Here is an 18,172-nt window from a genome sequence, read left to right as displayed (position 1 = left end):
GTTCTCTGAATGCATTCTGTTTGCAATTGCAAACGATCTTGAAACCGCTCTCAGGTTTCATCTCACTGAAGCAGAATGTGGCCGCTTTGTCCCCATCGGTGTGCAGGTGACGAGTTTGAGGTTGATAACTGCGGGCACACGTGACTGGACATTGGTATTCGAAATGGACAAAATGCATGATGGTGCAAAATCCCAATGGTGGACACATCCCGCTGGTGGTCAGTCCCCCCGATAGTGGTCACTCCTCGACCTTCAAGGCCCATCCGATGTCATCCATATCCTGCCACATCCACCCCTCTCTGATTTTTTCCATTACCTTGATCCCTCTCTCCACCCCCTCCAATTTGTTCCACGGCCCAAGATGTCTCCCCCCCCACCTCTGATTTATTCCACGGCCCAAGATGTCTCCCCCACCACTCTGATTTATTCCATCGCCCACGATCGCGTTCTCCCCCGCCCTCTGATATGTTCCAGGGCCCATTATCTCTCTCTCCCTCCCACCCCACACTCAGATTCGTGGCTCCTTTCTCCTGCGAGAGACAGCCAGCCTGTCAATCTGGCTGCCTGGCGCACGGGAACACTGGAAGCTCAAATATTCACCTTCTATTGAGTTGTGATCGCAGATTGCCACACACCCATTTGGCTTCAAGGTTCAACACGCGAATATCTGCTGCCGCGCTGGGTTCAGGACATCCAGATAAAAACATGCCCAATGAGACAGACAAAGAAAGCGGGAATGAGACAGAAAGACAGACAGAGTGCAGCTGGGCCAAAGAGAGACAGCGGGAAAGAGAGAGTCAGAGGAAAAGAGAAACGGTGAGAGAGAGAGAGACATAATGTGAGAGAAAGGGAGACAGAGTGAAAGAGGCACAGAGAAAGATACACCGAGCCAGAAAGATAGAGAGAGAGACAGATAATGGAAGAGTGTGAGAGAGAGAAAAGCAGCGAGTGAGACAAAGAGTCAGTGAAAAGAGAGAAAGAGAAAGAAAGTCAGAGGGAGAGAGAAGCAGAGAGAGGGAAACAATGAGAAACAGAGAGAGGGAAACAATGAGAAACAGAGAGAGGGAAACAATGAGAAACAGAGAGAGGGAAACAATGAGAAACAGAGAGTGGGAATCAATGAGAAACAGAGAGTGGGAAACAATGAGAAACAGAGAGGGAAACAATGAGAAACAGAGAGCGAGAAACAATGAGAAACAGAGAGCGAGAAACAATGAGAAACAGAGAGAGGGAAACAATGAGAAACAGAGAGCGAGAAACAATGAGAAACAGAGAGAGGGAAACAATGAGAAACAGAGAGGGAAACAATGAGAAACAGAGAGCGAGAAACAATGAGAAACAGAGAGGGAAACAATGAGAATCAGAGAGTGGAAAACAATGAGAAACAGAGAGAGGGAAACAATGAGAAACAGAGAGGGAAACAATGAGAAACAGAGAGGGAAACAATGAGAAACAGAGAGCGAGAAACAATGAGAAACAGAGAGTGGAAAACAATGAGAAACAGAGAGAGGGAAACAATGGGAAACAGAGAGAGGGAAACAATGAGAAACAGAGAGAGGGAAACAATGAGAAACAGAGAGAGGGAAACAATGAGAAACAGAGAGCGAGAAACAATGAGAAACAGAGAGGGAAACAATGAGAAACAGAGAGCGAGAAACAATGAGAAACAGAGAGGGAAACAATGAGAATCAGAGAGTGGAAAACAATGAGAAACAGAGAGAGGGAAACAATGAGAAACAGAGAGGGAAACAATGAGAAACAGAGAGGGAAACAATGAGAAACAGAGAGCGAGAAACAATGAGAAACAGAGAGTGGAAAACAATGAGAAACAGAGAGAGGGAAACAATGGGAAACAGAGAGTGGAAAACAATGAGAAACAGAGAGAGGGAAACAATGGGAAACAGAGAGAGGGAAACAATGAGAAACAGAGAGAGGGAAACAATGAGAAACAGAGAGAGGGAAACAATGAGAAACAGAGAGAGGGAAACAATGAGAAACAGAGAGAGGGAAACAATGAGAAACAGAGAGTGGGAAACAATGAGAAACAGAGAGAGGGAAACAATGAGAAACAGAGAGCGAGAAACAATGAGAAACAGAGAGTGGAAAACAATGAGAAACAGAGAGAGGGAAACAATGGGAAACAGAGAGAGGGAAACAATGAGAAACAGAGAGAGGGAAACAATGAGAAACAGAGAGAGGGAAACAATGAGAAACAGAGAGAGGGAAACAATGAGAAACAGAGAGTGGGAAACAATGAGAAACAGAGAGAAACAAACAATGAGAAACAGAGCAGGACTGAATGCGACAGGGGGTGAGAGAGAGAGACTGAAGCAGAGAAATGGACATGTACAAACTTCGATTGCAGATTGGTCGGGTCTGGTCTGCAGATTGCAGGATGTGGCATTTCCTGTTGAGAAACATTTGTTCAATATTTTAATTTTTAAAAATAAATCTACAGTTTTTAAACATAACTGCAGTATGAGAACCTGAGTGTAGATTCAGAAGGGAGAGAAGCAGAGCTGGAAATGAATGGCAGAAAATTAGTAAATGAGTTCAGAAGGCAAAGGAATCAAAATTTAGAAACTGGACAATAAAGGAGTTTGGCAGCGCTGAACGGTATAAACCTCAATGCAAGTACAGTGAAGAAGACAAAAGAGTTAAGGGCACAGATAGACGATATCTCAGCTATTACAGAAACATGGCTTAAACAGGGGCAGGAATTGCATCTCAACATTCCCGGTTACAGGGTATCCAGACGACATAGAGAGGGGGATAAAAAGGAGGGGGTGACAATATTGGTCAAAGAAACAATCACGGCTGTGAGGAGGGATCATATGTTAGAAGGAGCATCAAATGAGGCCATATGGGTTGAGCTGAAGAACAAAAACGTGACAGCCACACTGCTGGAAGTGGACTATAGATCCCCAAACACTCAGAGGGAGATAGAAGAGAAAATATTGGAAAATTAAGGAAAACCCAAAAACGTTTTATAAATACATAAAGAGTAAGAGGATAACTAAGAAAAGAGGAGGGACTATTAGAGACCAAAAAGGTAACCTATGTGTGGAGGTGGAAGATGTGGGTATGGTCCTTAATGAACACTTTGCATCAGTCTTCAAAGAAGAGGGGGACGATGCAGAGATTGTCGGTAAGGAGGAGTGAGAAATATTAGATTGGATAAACACAGTGAAAGAGGAAGTATTTATGGATTTAGTATCTATGAAAGTAGATAAATCGCCAGGCCCGTGTGAAAGGTATCCCAGGCTGCTGAGAGAAGCAAGGGAGGAAATAGTGGAGGCTCTGACCATCATTTTCCAATCCTCCCTGGCTACAGGCCTGGTGCCGGAGGATTGGAGAACTGCTAACATCGTACCTTTGTTTAAAAAGGGAAAAAAGAGATAAACCAAATAATTATAGGCCCAACAGTCCAATCTCGGTGGTGGGCAAATTATTGGAATCGATTCTGAGGAACAGCACAAATCGTCATTTAGAAAGGCAAGGACAGTTAGAATGGATTTGTTCAGGGAAGGTCGTGTCTGACTAACTTGATTTGAATTTTTTGAGGTGCCAACAAGGAGCGTCGATGAGGGTAACGCATTTGATGTAGTGTAAATGGATTTTAGCAAGGCTTTTGAAAAGGTCCCACATGGCAGACTGGTCAATAAAGTAAAAGCCCATGGGATCCAAAGGAAAGTGACTCGTTGGATCCAAAATTGGCTCAGTGGCAGGAAGCAAAGGGGAATGGTTGATGGGTGTTTTTGTGACTGGAAGGCTGTTTCCCGTGGGATCCCGGAAGGATCAGTACTTGGTCCCTTGCTTTTGTGGTAAATATTAATGAATATGGGGGGCTTCATCAAGAAGTTTGCAGATGATACAGAAAAATTAGCCGTGTAGTTGATAGTGAGAAGGAAAGCTGTAGACTGCAGAAAGATATCAATGGACTGGTCAGGTGGGCAGAAAAGTGGCAAATGGAATTAATTCCAGAGACTGGGAAGATTGGGTTTGTTTTCCTTGGAGCAGAGGAGGCTGAGGGGGGACATGATTGAGGTGTACAAAATTATGAGGGGCACAGATAGGATGGATACTAAGGAGCTTTTTCCCTTCGTTGAGGGTTCTATAACAAGGGGCCATAGATTCAAGGTAAAAGGCAGGAGGTTTAGAGGGGATTTGAGAAAGAACTTTTTCACCCAGAGGGTGGTTGGAGTCTGGAACTCACTGTCTGAAAGGGTTGTGGAGGCAGGAACCCTCACAACATTCAAGAAGCATTTGGATGAGCACTTGAAATGCCATAGCATACAAGGCTACGGACCAAATGCTGGAATATGGGATTAGAGTAGACAGGGCTGATGGCCGGCGCGGACACGATGGGCCGAAGGGCCTCTATCCGTGCTGTATAACTCTATGACTCTATGACTAAGTGTGAGGTAATGCACTTGGGGATGGCAAACAAGGCAAGGGAATACACAATAAATGGGAGGATACTGAGAGGTGTAGAGGACCAGAGGGACCTTGGAGTGAATGTCCACAGATCCCTGAAGACAGAAGGACAGACAGTGGATAAGGTAGTTAAAAAGGCATACTGGGTACTTTCCTTTATTAGCCAAGGCATAAAATAAAGAGCAGGGAGGTGATGCTCGAACTGTATAAAACATTGGTTAGGCCACTACTTAAGTACTGCGTACAGTTCTGGTCACCACATCAAAGGAAAGACGTGATTGCACAAGAGATGGGACAGAGGAGATTTAGGAGGATGTTGCCAGGGGTGCAGAATTTTAGCGATGAGAAAAGATTGGATCGGCTGGGGTTGTTTTCTTTGAAAAAAAAGGCGTCTGAGGGGAGATTCAATTGCGGTATATAAAATTATGATGGGACTGGGCAGAGTGGATCGGGAGGACCTATTTCCCTTTGCAGAGGGGCCAGTAAAGTAACTGATAGAAGGATTAGACGGATGCTGAGGAGAAATGTTTTCACCCAGACGGTGGTGGGGGTCTGGAACTCACTGCCTGAAAGGGTGGGAGAGGCAGAAACCCTCAACTCATTTCAAAAGGATTTGGAAGTGCACTTGAAGTGCTGTAACCTACAGGGCTACGGACCAAGTGCTGGAAAGTGGGATTAAGCTGGATAGAGCTCTTTATCGGCCAGCACGGACACGATGGGCCAAATGGGCTCTTTTTGTGCCATAACTTTCCATGATTCTACGATTCTTTGATATACTGCGCATCAACACTCCCAGCACAGTGTCAGCACAGTTAGATGCAGAGTAAAACTCCCTCTACACTGTCCCATCAAACACTCCCAGGTCACGCACGGCACGGGTTAGATATAGAGTAAAGTCGGGGGCTTAACCATTAAACTTTAATCCCGACAAATGGATCGTTTTGAAATAAGAACATGAATTTCGGAAACAAGGTTATCAAATCCGTCGACATCTGAAAATGGAAAAAGAAACATGTGTAATTCCGTCGTTTGCAAGATAAATTTCAAGTACTGACTGATAGACTTCTGCCATGTCGACCTGGTCTGAACCACCGATGAAGTCAAAAACCAAATCATGGACGAGGCAGTATAGTGAGGCTATTTTCAAATATGGTTTCATCAATTGGCCCGTGCAGTTGGTGAAAAGCTGATTCTTCCAGCAACTGTCGATGTGCAGAAAAATTGAGAAGCATTCCCCTCCGTGATCTCAGAATGTCTCGGTGAATATGTTTTATTGCAGAGCTCTTAAAAGCCAAGCTTATTACTCGGTTATAGTCGAGGGATTTTACTATCCAACTTGATGAGAGTACTGATATTTCAAATTGTGCAAAACTGTTACTTGTCAAAAGCGTTGCTAAAATCTATGCAGACTACATAAAATGTACTACCCTCATCGACCCTCCTTGTTACCTCCTCAATAAATTTAATAAAGTTAGTCAGACACGACCTTCCCTGAACAAATCCATGCTGACTGTCCCTGATTAATCGGTGCCTTTCTAAATGACGATTAAAACAGTCCCTCAGAATTGTTTCCAATAATTTGCCCACCACCGATGTTAGACTGACTGGCCTGGAATTACTCAGCCTATCCCTTTCTCCATTTTTAAACAACGGTACAACATTGGCAATCTTCCAATCCTCCGGCACCATGCCTGGAGCCAGGGAGGATGGGAAAATGTTGGTCAGAGCCTCCGCTATTTCCTCCCTTGTTTCTCTTAACAGCCTGGAATACATTTCACCGGCCTGGCCATTTATCTACTTTCAAAAATGCTAATCCCCTTAATATTTCCTCCCTCACTATGTTTATCCAATCCAATATTTCACACTTATCCTCCTTAACTACAACATCTCCATCTCTCCCTTTTGTGAGGACAGACGCATTCCCACATCTTCCACCTCCACACGTAGGTTACCTTTTTGTTCTCCAATAGGCCCTACTCTTTCCTTAGTTATCTGCTTGCTTTTAATGTATTTATAAAACATCTTTGGGTTTTCCAAGATTTTACATGCCAATATTGTTTCATGCCCTCTCTTTGTTTTCCTAATTTAGTTTTTAATTTCACCCCTGCACTTCCTGTACTCCTCCAGGGTTTCTGCTGTATTTAGCTCTCAGTATCTGACATAAGCTTCCCTTTTCTGCCTTATCTTACCCCATATGCTCCTTCACATCCAGGGGGCTCTGGATTTGGGAGTCCCACTCTTTTTCTTTGTGGAATCATATTTGCTCTGAACCCTCACTATCTCCCCCTTGAATGCCTCCCACTGATCTGAAACTGATTTACCTTCAAGTAACTGTTTCCAGTCCACTTTTGCTGAACCAATTCTCAGCTCAGTAAAATTTGCCTTTCCCCAATTGAGAACTGTTGCTCCTGTTCTATCGCTGTCCTTTTCCATAACAATGGTAAATATAACTGAATTATGAGCACGACCACCAAAATGCTGTCCCATTGATACCCCTTCCACCTGCCCAGCTTCATTCCCTAAAACTAAGTCCAGAGCTGCCCCCTCGCTGTTTGGGCTTGCGACATACTGGCTAAAAATGTTCTTTTGAATGCATTTTAAGAATTCTGTGCCCTCTATATTTTTTACACTGATTCTATTACAGTTAATGTTTGTCCTTCTATCTCCCTCTTAATGTTTGGGGGTCTATATTACACTCCCAGCAATGTGATTGCACCATTTTTGTTCTTTAGCTCAACCCATATGTCCTCATTTGATGATCATCATTCTTATCTATCCGGTCTTAGCCAGAGAATCACCTGCAATAACGTCCCCTCCCACTCCCGCATTGTTACCTCTGGAGTCCCACAAGAGTGTATCATTGGCCCTCTCCTATTTCTCATCCACATGCTGCCACTCGGTGACATCTTCTGAAAACGTAATGTCACCATTCAAATGTATGCTGACGACACCCAGCTCCACCTCACAATCACCTCCCCTGACCCCTTCATTGTGCCCAATTTGTCACACTGCTTGTCCGACATCTAGTGCTGGATGCACAAAAAAATCCTCCAATTAAACATTGGGAAGACTGAAACCATTGGTTTTTGGCCCCGCTGCAAACTCTGTTCCCCAGCCATTGACTCTATTCCTTTACATGTAAACTGTATGAGGCGGATCCAGACTGTTCACAAACTTGGCATCCTATTTGACCCTGAGATGAGCTTCCGAACACATATGTGCTCCGTCACCGAGACCACCTACTTCCACCTCCGTAACATTGCCCACCTCTGCCCCTGCCTCAGCTCATGTGCTGCTGAAACTCTCACCATGTCTTTGTTACATCCAGACTGCACTATTCCAATGGTCTCCAGGCCGGCCTCCCATCTTCCACCCTTCATAAACTTGAGCACATCCAAAATTCTGCTGCCCATATCCTTACTCGCACCAAGTCCCGTTCACCCATCACCCCTGTGCTCGCTGACCGACATTAGCTCCCGGTCTGGGAATGCCTCGATTTTAAAATTCTCATCCTCGTTTTCAAATCACTCCAAGGCCTCTCCTCTCCCTATCTCTGTAACCTCCTCCAGCCCAGGAACGCTCCGAAATCTCTTCACTCCTCCAATTTTGGCAGATCAGGCAAAGGTGAATCCAAAGAGCTTTTTCAAATACATAAAGGGCAAAAGGGTAACCAGGGAGAGAGTAGGGCCTCTTAAGGATCAACAAGGTCATCTATGTGCGGAACCACAAGAGATGGGTGAGATCCTGAATGAATATTTCACATCGGTATTTACGGTTGAGAAAGGCATGGATGTTAGGGAACTTGGGGAAATAAATAGTGATGTCTTGAGGAGTGTACATATTACAGAGAGGGAGGTGCTGGAAGTCTTAACGCGCATCAAGGTAGATAAATCTCCGGGACCTGATGAAATGTATCCCAGGACGTTATGGGAGGTTAGGGAGGAAATTGCGGGTCCCCTAGCAGAGATATTTGAATCATCCACCGCTACAGGTGAGGTGCCTGAAGATTGGAGGGTAGCAAATGTTGTGCCTTTGTTTAAGAAGGGCGACAGGGAAAAGCCTGGGAACTACAGACCGGTGAGCCTGACATCTGTAGTGGGTAAGTTGTTAGAGGGTATTCTGAGGGACAGGATCTACAGGCATTTGGAGAGGCAGGGACTAATTAGGAACAGTCAGCATGGTTTTGTGAGAGGAAAATCATGTCTCACGAATTTGATTGAGTTTTTTGAAGGGGTAACCAAGAAGATAGATGAGGGCTGTGCAGTAGACGTGGTCTACATGGACTTCAGCAAAGCATTTGACAAGTTACCGCATGGTAGGTTGTTACATAAGGTTAAATCTCATGGGATCCAAGGTGAGGTAGCCAATTGGATACAAAATTGGCTTGACGACAGAAGACAGAGGGTGGTTGTAGAGGGTTGTTTTTCAAACTGGATGCCTGTGTCCAGCGGTGTGCCTCAGGGATCGGTGCTGGGTTCGCTGTTATTTGTTATTTATATTAATGATTTGGATGAGAATTTAGGAGGCATGGTTAGTAAGTTTGCAGATGACACCAAGATTGGTGGCATTGTGGACAGTGAAGAAGGTTATCTAGGATTGCAACGGGATCTTGATAAATTGGGCCAGTGGGCCGATGAATGGCAGATGGAGTTTAATTTAGATAAATGTGAGGTGATGCATTTTGGTAGATCGAATCGGGCCAGGACCTACTCCGTTAATGGTAGGGCATTGGCGAGAGTTATAGAACAAAGAGATCTGGGAGTACAGATTCATAGCTCCTTGAAAGTGGAGTCACAGGTGGATAGGGTGGTGAAGAAGGCATTCGGCATGCTTGGTTTCATTGGTCAGAACATTGAATGCAGGAGTTGGGATGTCTTGTTGAAGTTGTACAGGGCATTGGTGAGGCCACACTTGGAGTACTGTGCACAGTTCTGGTCACCCTATTATAGAAAGGATATTATTAAACTAGAAAGAGTGCAGAAAAGATTTACTAGGATGCTACCGGGACTTGATGGTTTGAATTACAGGGAGAGGTTAGACAGACTGGGACTTTTTTCCCTGGAGAGTAGGAGGTTAAGGGGTGATCTTATAGAAGTCTATAAAATAATGAGGGGCATAGATAAGGTCAATAGTCAAAATCTTTTCCCAAAGGTAGGGGAGTCTATAACGAGGGGGCATAGATTTAAGGTGAGAGGGGAGAGATACAAAAGGGTCCAGAGGGGCAATTTTTTCACTCAAAGGGTGGTGAGTGTCTGGAACAAGCTGCCAGAGGCAGTAGTAGAGGCGGGTACAATTTTGTCTTTTAAAAAGCATTTGGACAGTTACATGGGTAAGATGGGTATAGAGGGATATGGGCCAAGTGCAGGCAATTGGGACTAGCTTAGTGGTATAAACTGGGCAACATGGACATGTTGGGCCGAAGGGCCTGTTTCCATGTTGTAACTTCTATGATTCTATGATTCTATCCTCGATTTGAAATGCTCCACCATCGGCGGTCTTGCCCTCAGCTGCCTCGGCCCTAAGCTCTTGAATTCCCTCCCTAAACCTCTCCGCCTCTTTCCATCTCCCTCCTCCTTTAAGACGCTCCCTAACAAATACTTCATTGAACAAGCTTTTGGTCTCCTGTCCTAATGTCTCCTTCTGTTTGATAACCGTCCTGTGAAACACCTTGGGACATCTCAATATGTTAAAGGAGCTGTAAAAATGCAAGTTGTTGTTGCTGTTGTCTCAGTGGTCGTGAATCAACAGATTGGGTCTGTGGGAGTGAATCAATATATAAAGGAGTACCAACAACTACAAACATTAAGCAAGTTCTCAGGCTGTGTCAGTGAGAGTGAATCTATATATAAAGATATACCGAGGACTGTAGATATTCAGGCTGTCCCCAGACAGTCTCTCTATTTACAGGGATCAATTAGAGTGAGTCAATATATAAAGGGGTACCAAGGACTGTAGATACCCAGGCTGAATGAGAGTGATTTTATTGTATTCATTCATGAGATGTGAGCATCGCTGTCAAGGCCAGCATTTATTGCCCATCCCTAATTGCTCTTGAGAAGGTGGTGGTGAGCTGCCTTCTTGAACAGATGCAGTCCGTGTGGTGAATGTTTTTTGGTGGAAAGTGAATCAATATATAAAGGGGCACCAAGGACTGTAGACGTTCAGGCTGTACCCAGACTGTGTCAGTATTTACAGGGGTCTGTGAGAGTGAATCAATATATGAAGGGGCTCCAAAAACTGTGGACATTTACGCTGTGCCCAGACTGTGTCAGTGTGTCCAGGCGTCTGTGAGAGTGAGTTAATAAAAAAATGGTATCAATGACTATATTCACTCAGGCTATACCCAGACACTGTCAGTATTTACAGAAGTCAGTGAGAGTGAATCAATATATAAAGGGGTATCAGGACTGTCGATATTCAGGCTGTCCCAAGAATGTGACAGTATTTACAGGGATTAGTGATTTGAATTAATATATAAAGGGGCTTCAAGGACTGTTGACATTCAGGTTGGACCCAGACTGTGTGTGTATTTACAGTGGTGAATGAGAATTAATGTTTTTTTTAATCATTCATGGGATTTGGGTGTCGCTGGCAAGGCCAGCATTTATTGCCCATCCCGAATTCCCCTTGAGAAGGTGGTGGTGAGCTGCCTTCTTGAACCGCTGTAGTCCGTGTGGTGAATGTACTCTCACAGTGCTGTTCGGCAGAGATTGAATCAATAAATAAAGGGCAGCAAAGACTGCACAAATTCAGCTTGTCCCCAGACTGTGTCAGTATTTACAGGGGTCTGTGAGGGTGACTCAATAGATAAAAGGGTACCAAGTACTGTAGATATTGAGGGAGTCCCCTGATTGTGTCAGTATTTGCAGGCGTCAGCGACAGGGCGTTCATATATAAAGGGATACCAAGGACGGGAGACATTCAGGCTGTCCCTAGACTGTGTCAATATTTACAGGGGTGAATGAGAGTTAATCAATACATAAAATTGTACTCAGGACTATGGATATTCAGGAGTTCTCCAGACTGTATCAGTAGTTACAAGGGTCTATGTGTGTGAGTCAACATATAAAAGGGTACGTAGGACTGTAGATATTAAAGGAGCCCCCAGACTGAGCCTTCATGTACAGGGTTCAGTGAGAGTGACTCAATATATAAAGGGGCACCAAACACTGTCGACATGCAGGATGTTCCCATATTGTGGCAGTATTTACCGGGGTCTGTGAGAGTGAGTCAATATACAAAGGGGTACCAAGGACTGTAGATATTCAGGCACTCCCCTGACTGTGTCAGTATGTACAGGTGTCTGTGAGAGTCTGATAGTTTATAAAGGGGTACAAGAACTGTAAATATTCAGGCTGTACCCAGACTTTGTCAGTATTTACAGTGTTCTATAAGAGTGCGTCGGTGTTTACAGCAGTACCAGGGACCATGAACATTCACAGCTCGACCAATCTTATTGAATTCTCTGAAGATTTAACAGAAAGAATAGACAAGGTAATTCAGTAGCTGTAACTTGTTAGGATTTTCAAAGTGCCTTCGATAAGCTGCCGCATTGTAGACTCATGACTGAGGTCAGAGGATGTGGAATCAGAGGACAAGTAGGACAATAGGAGAATGGGGAGCAAGTTGGTGACAAAACAGAAAACAGAGCGTAGGGGTTAAGAGTAGCTATTCAGACTGGCAAAAGATGGGAAGTGATGTTCCACAGGGATCGGTGCTGGGACCACTGTTGTTCACAATTTGCATAAACGATTTGGATTCGTGAATCTGAAGAACAATTTCAAAATTTGGGACAACACCACATTGGTGGGTGTAGTTAATCTAAAGGAACAATGTGTCAAAATGCGAGAAGACATTAATAAACTTGCAGAATTGGTGTGTAATTGGCGAATGAATCCTAATACAGATAAGTGTGACGTGGTGTATTGTGGTAGGAAGAATAAGGAGTCCACATATTGCTTGGATAATAAGAGTCTAAACGGGATTGAGGAACAAATAGATCTAGTGGTACAGATACACACATCAATAAAAGTAGAGACGGAGGTTAATAAGGCCATAAAAAGGCCAATCCAGCACTAGGATTCATTTCTGTCGGGATAGAATTAAAAAGCAGGGAAATTATATTAAAGTTGTATTGAACCTTGGTTAGACCACACTTGGAGTATTATGCACGGTTCTGGTCTCCATATTATAAAAAGGATAGAGAGGCATTGATGGGGGTGCAAAAAAATATTTACTCGGATGATACGAGAACTGAGAGAATATCTTTATCAGGAAAGGCTGAACAGACTGGGGGTCTTATCGCTAGAAAAGAGAAGGGTGACCTGATAGAGGTCTTTAAGATAATGATAGGGTTTGATAGGGTTTTATAGAGAAAATGTTCCCACTTGTTGGGGAGTCCAGAGCGAGAGCTCATAAATATAAAATAGTCAACAATAAATCCAATCGGGAATTCAGGGGAAACTGCTTTACTCAATGAGTGGTGAGAATGTGGAATTCTCTATTACAAAGTGCAGTTGAGGAAAATAGCATCGATGGATTTAAGGGGAAGCTGGATAAGCACGTGATGGAGAAAGGAATAGAAGGGTATCCTGATAGGGTTTGATGAAGGAGGGAGAGAGGAGCCTCGTGTGGGTCATGAACACTTGCATGGACCAATTGGGCTGAATGTTGTGTTTCTGTGCTGTGATTTCGATTGAACTCGATGCACTCAGACTGTGTCGGTATTACAGGGATCTGTGAGAGTGAGTCAATATTTATAACGGTACCAGGGACTGTGGACATTCAAGCTGTACCCAGACTGTGTCAGTATTTCAGAGGTCCGTAGGAGTGAGTCAATATTTATAACAGTACCAGGGACTTTAGACATTCAAGCTGGACCCAGACTCTCAGTATTTACAAGTGTTTGTGAGTGTCGTCAATATTTAAAGAGGTAGCAATGACTGTAGACATTCAGGCTGTACCCAGTCTATGTCAGTATTCACAGGGGTCTGTGGCAGTGATTCTATATTTCCATGGTACTGGGCATTATACACATTTAAACAATCCTCACCTTGTGTCAGGAAACCCGGAAGCGGGCCAATATTTTTAGAAGTAACCCAAGCCTTTTTCATTGTCTGTCGGAATATTTGCAGGGAAGTCCATAGACTGTGCGAATATTTACTATGGAATCCAAAGACTATGCCATTATTTACAGGTCGATCCAGAGACTGTACCAATATTTACAAGAGGATCCATAGACTTGCCAATATTGACGGAGTATCCAGATATTGCTCCAATATTCACAGTGTGGTCTCCAAACTGACCAGTATAATGGTTCAGTTCCATCTCTGAGTTTAAATCCAACCCTTGAGAAGTGGGCAGAAACTCTCTGAAATTAAATGATTTCAATTACAAATAATCTACAATTTGTAAATGAAGCTGCTCTCGCTTTACCTCAGTGCTGTCAGACTGTGATCTCATAGTTCCTGTTCTTCAAAATATTTATTAAAATAATATATTGGGCTTTGGACTTTCCATCTGTCTAATATTTGGTGAAATATATTTTGTGATATGAATATTGTTGGGTTTAAAGTTGTTTACTGAATCTGTTTGTTCAGTGACTGTAATTAATGTCAGTCTCCATTGGCCCTAATTGTGTCACTGGAGTGTTTCTCTCTGTTATTTATAAGCGACGACTTTCAACGTGTTATCCCATAGTGTCAGTGGGAGCATCACCCCCGGCACTAACAGGGATCAGCGGCTCCACAGAGAGGGAAAGAATAGATCGGAATCTGAGAACAATAGATTGGAATGTTACAACAATGGGTCGGAATCTGAGAACAATAGATTGGAATGTTACAACAATGGGTCGGAATCTGAGAACAATAGATTGGAATGTTACAACAATGGGTCGGAATCTGAGAACAATCAATTGGAATGTTACAACAATGGGTCGGAATCTGAGAACAATAGATTGGAATGTTACAACAATGGGTCGGAATCTGAAAACAATCGATAGGAACAATCCATTCTGGATGTTTCAATATCTTTATTCACATTATGATTCATTCTCATTGGAGGATCGGATATATTTTGCCCTTGCCTGTATACAAGTGATTTACTATCCTCTCCTCGCTGCTGTCGGTGTCTCTGGTAAGTCTCTATATCCAGCTATTAATTCAATAAACCATGTTTATCTGTATTACTTTTCTTGTCATTCTCTGACCCACACTCGCTGATCTTGGTCTCTGGTAAGTCTCTATATTCAGCCATTAATTCTATAAAACATGTTACACTGTCTTACTGTCCTTGTTATTCCCTGCCCCACACTCGCTGATCTTGGTGTCTCTGGTAAGTCTCTATTTCCAGCTATTAATATAATAGACCATGTTTCACTGTATTACTGTTCATCTCATTCCCTGTCCAACTCTCACCGCTGTCGGTGTCTCCGGTGAGGCTCTATATCCAGCTGTTAATTCTATAAACCGTGTGTCACTGTGTTAATGTGCTTGGCATTCTGTGTCCCACACTCACCACTGTTGGTGTTCCTGGTAAGATTAAATAATGAGCTTAAAAATCAGAGGCGGTACCCGGGATTGGAGATATATTTATTGGGGGAGCAGGGATGGGAAATATATTTACGCGGGTTGTCTGGGTGTGAGATTTAATATACAATCGGTCCCGAGGAGTGAATCTGTATTTGCAGGGTGACTGAGGATGCGCCAGTTTTTAGAGGGTCTTTTGGGTGTGTCATTTTACACAAAGGGTTGCAGTGACAGTACTAATAATTACATGGATCCAGAGACAGTACTAACATTTACTGGGGATTCTGTGACTCAACTAATATATATAGAGGATCCACAGACTGTACTAATAGTTAGAGGGGATCAAGAGACGCTACTCATGTTTCAAGGGAATCAGAGACTGACCAATATTTACAGGGGATCCTGAGGTAGTATTAATATTTACAGAGATCCACAGATTGTACTGATATTAACACTGGATCCAGGGACTGTACTAATATTTACAGGGTATCCTGAGACTGTACTATTTTTACAGGGGATGCAAAGACTCTACTAACATTGAGAGGGGGTCCAGAGATGGTTCTAATAGATACAGGGGGTTCCAGAGATGGTACTAATATTTACAGCGGAACCAGAGATGGTACTAATATTTACAGAGGATCCAGAGACAGTACTAGTACGCGCAGGGTTCCAGAGACGGGACTAATATTTACAGGGTATCCAGAGACGGTTCTAATTTTTACAGGGGATGCAGAGACACGACTAATATTTCGAGGAATCCAGAGGCCTTACTAATATTTACAGTGTAACCCGAGATGGTACTGAGATTTACAGGGGCTCCAGTGACAGTACTAATATTTGGAGGAGCATACAGGGAAGGTACTAATATTTATAGGGGATTCAGAGACAGTATTAAACATTACAGGGGATCCAGAGACAGTACTAATATTTCAAGGCGATCCACAGACGATGCTAAAATTAACAGAGTGATCCAGTGACTGCACTAATATTGACAGGGGTATCCAGAGACGGTATTAAAAATGACAGGGGATCCAGAGACGGTACTAATATTAACAGGGGGATCCATGGATCGTTCTAATATTAACAGGGGATCCAGAGACGTCACTAATATTTGCAGGGAATAAAGAGATGGTGTTAATATTTACAGTTGATCCAGACACGGTACTAATATGTACAGGGAATATAGTGACAATACTAATATTTGCAGGAGACCCACAGACGGTACGAATAAAGGCCGGGGATCCACAGACTGTACCAACAGTCAGAGTGGATCAAGAGACGGTACTCATATTTCCAGGGATCCAGAGACAGCACTAATATCTACAGGGGATCCAGAGATGGTATTAATAATTACAGGGGATCCAGAGAGTTACTAATATTTACAGCAGATCCAGAGACGTTACTAATATCTACTTCCAGAGAGGGTACCAATTTTAACAGGGAATCCAGAGACGATGCTCATAATTACACGGGATCTCCAGATGGAATTAATATCTACAGGGGACCCAGAGACAGTAAAAATATTTACCGGGGAGCCAGGGATGGTAATAATATTTACAGGTGATCCAGAGATGAAACTAAAATTTACAGGTGATCCAGAGACGGTACTAATATTTAACTTGTTCGAGAGACAAGAATAATATTTACAGTGGATCCAGAGTCGGAAATAATATTTACAGGGGACACAGAGACTGTACTAATATTTACAAGGAGGCTAGAAATGGTACCAATATTTACAGCATATTCACAGATGGTACTAATATTTACAGGTGATCCAGAGATTGTATTTATATTCACAGTGAATCCACAGGTGGAACTAATATTTACAGGGGCGACTGCGATGGTGCTCATATTAACTGGGGATCCAGAGACGTCGGAATATTTACAGGTGATCTGGAGATGACACTAATATTTACAGGGGACCAGAGACGTTATTAATATTTACAGTGGATCCAGAGACGGTGCTAATATTTACAGTGGATCCAAGAACGGTAATAATGTTTACAGGCAGTTCCAGCCTGATGTACAATTCCCCTGTTTATTTCCCTTCCTTACAGTTATCTTATTGACGATAGTTATCCTATCTCGGGGAAAGTGCGGTCTCTCCAAATGTGTCACTCGTTACCTGGTGGCGATGGCAGCGGCGGATCTACTGGTCGTTATCTTCGATCTGATACTCAGGCAGATTCCCATTGTCTATCGGGGTCAGTTTCGTTTCCTGTGGTCCATTCCCGTGTGTAATATCCACGCCGTCCTGCTTTTCGCAGCCACAGACTGTTCCGTCTGGTTCACCATCACTTTTACCTTCGATCGATTTGTGGCCATTTGTTGCCAGAATCTGAAAACTAAATATTGCACCGAGAGAACGGCGGCTGTGGTTCTGGGAACAGTGAGTGTGCTGGGCTGTTTAAAGAACATCACCTGCTTCTTTATGTTCAAGGGTTGGTATTTGCTTTTCAACGAACCGTGGTTTTGTGCTGTACCTGCCGTTGTTATGCTTTCACGTGTGTGGGCAGTCATCGAACTCCTTCATTATATCCTCACCCCGGGGATCCCATTTGTTCTGATTCTGTTGCTCAATGTTTTCACTGTCAGATACATTTTAGTGGCCAGCAGAGCCCGCAGGAGACTCCGGGGTCACAGCAGTGGGGAGAGTCCAAAAGACCCAGAGATGGAGAGCCGAAGGAAATCCATAATTTTACTGTTTGTGATATCAGGAAACTTTATACTGTTCTGGGCACTGTTTACGGTGTATTCTATATGGAAACGGATGTGGGTGTTGGGGTTTAATTCTGTAATTCTACCCAGGTTTCTATTAGAACTGGGATTCATGCTCCAGCTCATGAGTTGCTGCACAAACACTTGTATTTATGCCGTGACACAGATTAAATTCAGAGAGCAGTTGAAGAATGTGGTGAAATATCCCTTTACTGTAATTATAAAATTCATTAAATAATGAGAAGATCTGAAGACTTTCTCAGATCAGAGACCGTTCTGCGTCATACGGTGTCTGATTCTCTCTCCACCAGGCCACGGTTCTGCAAACACTGTGTATTCTCCAATCACTGAAACCTTTATAACCTGAGGTTATTTATCAACTCATTCACAGCATTTGTAAAAGTTTATATCTCCAGAAATGACAAGTTGTAAAATAACATATCGCAACTAATTACACCGAATGTTTCACCATATTGGAGAATTGAAAAGGT

At 43.3% G+C, this 18,172-nt stretch overlaps 1 protein-coding gene across 1 annotated transcript; it reads left to right on the top strand.

Annotated features, from left to right (window-relative positions):
* The first annotated feature begins 14,240 nt into the window (after positions 1–14,240).
* Positions 14,241–17,919, top strand: LOC137307450 (probable G-protein coupled receptor 139). The gene is made up of 2 exons (XM_067976814.1): positions 14,241–14,571; positions 17,021–17,919. The coding sequence occupies exons 1-2, from the start codon at positions 14,241–14,243 to the stop codon at positions 17,917–17,919; spliced, it is 1,230 nt and encodes a 409-aa protein (XP_067832915.1).
* The last annotated feature ends 253 nt before the right edge of the window (positions 17,920–18,172 follow it).

The sequence above is a fragment of the Heptranchias perlo genome, chromosome 3, assembly GCF_035084215.1.
Source record: "Heptranchias perlo isolate sHepPer1 chromosome 3, sHepPer1.hap1, whole genome shotgun sequence".
Taxonomy (NCBI): Eukaryota; Metazoa; Chordata; class Chondrichthyes; order Hexanchiformes; family Hexanchidae; genus Heptranchias; species Heptranchias perlo.
This window is presented reverse-complemented; position numbering and strand designations above follow the sequence as displayed.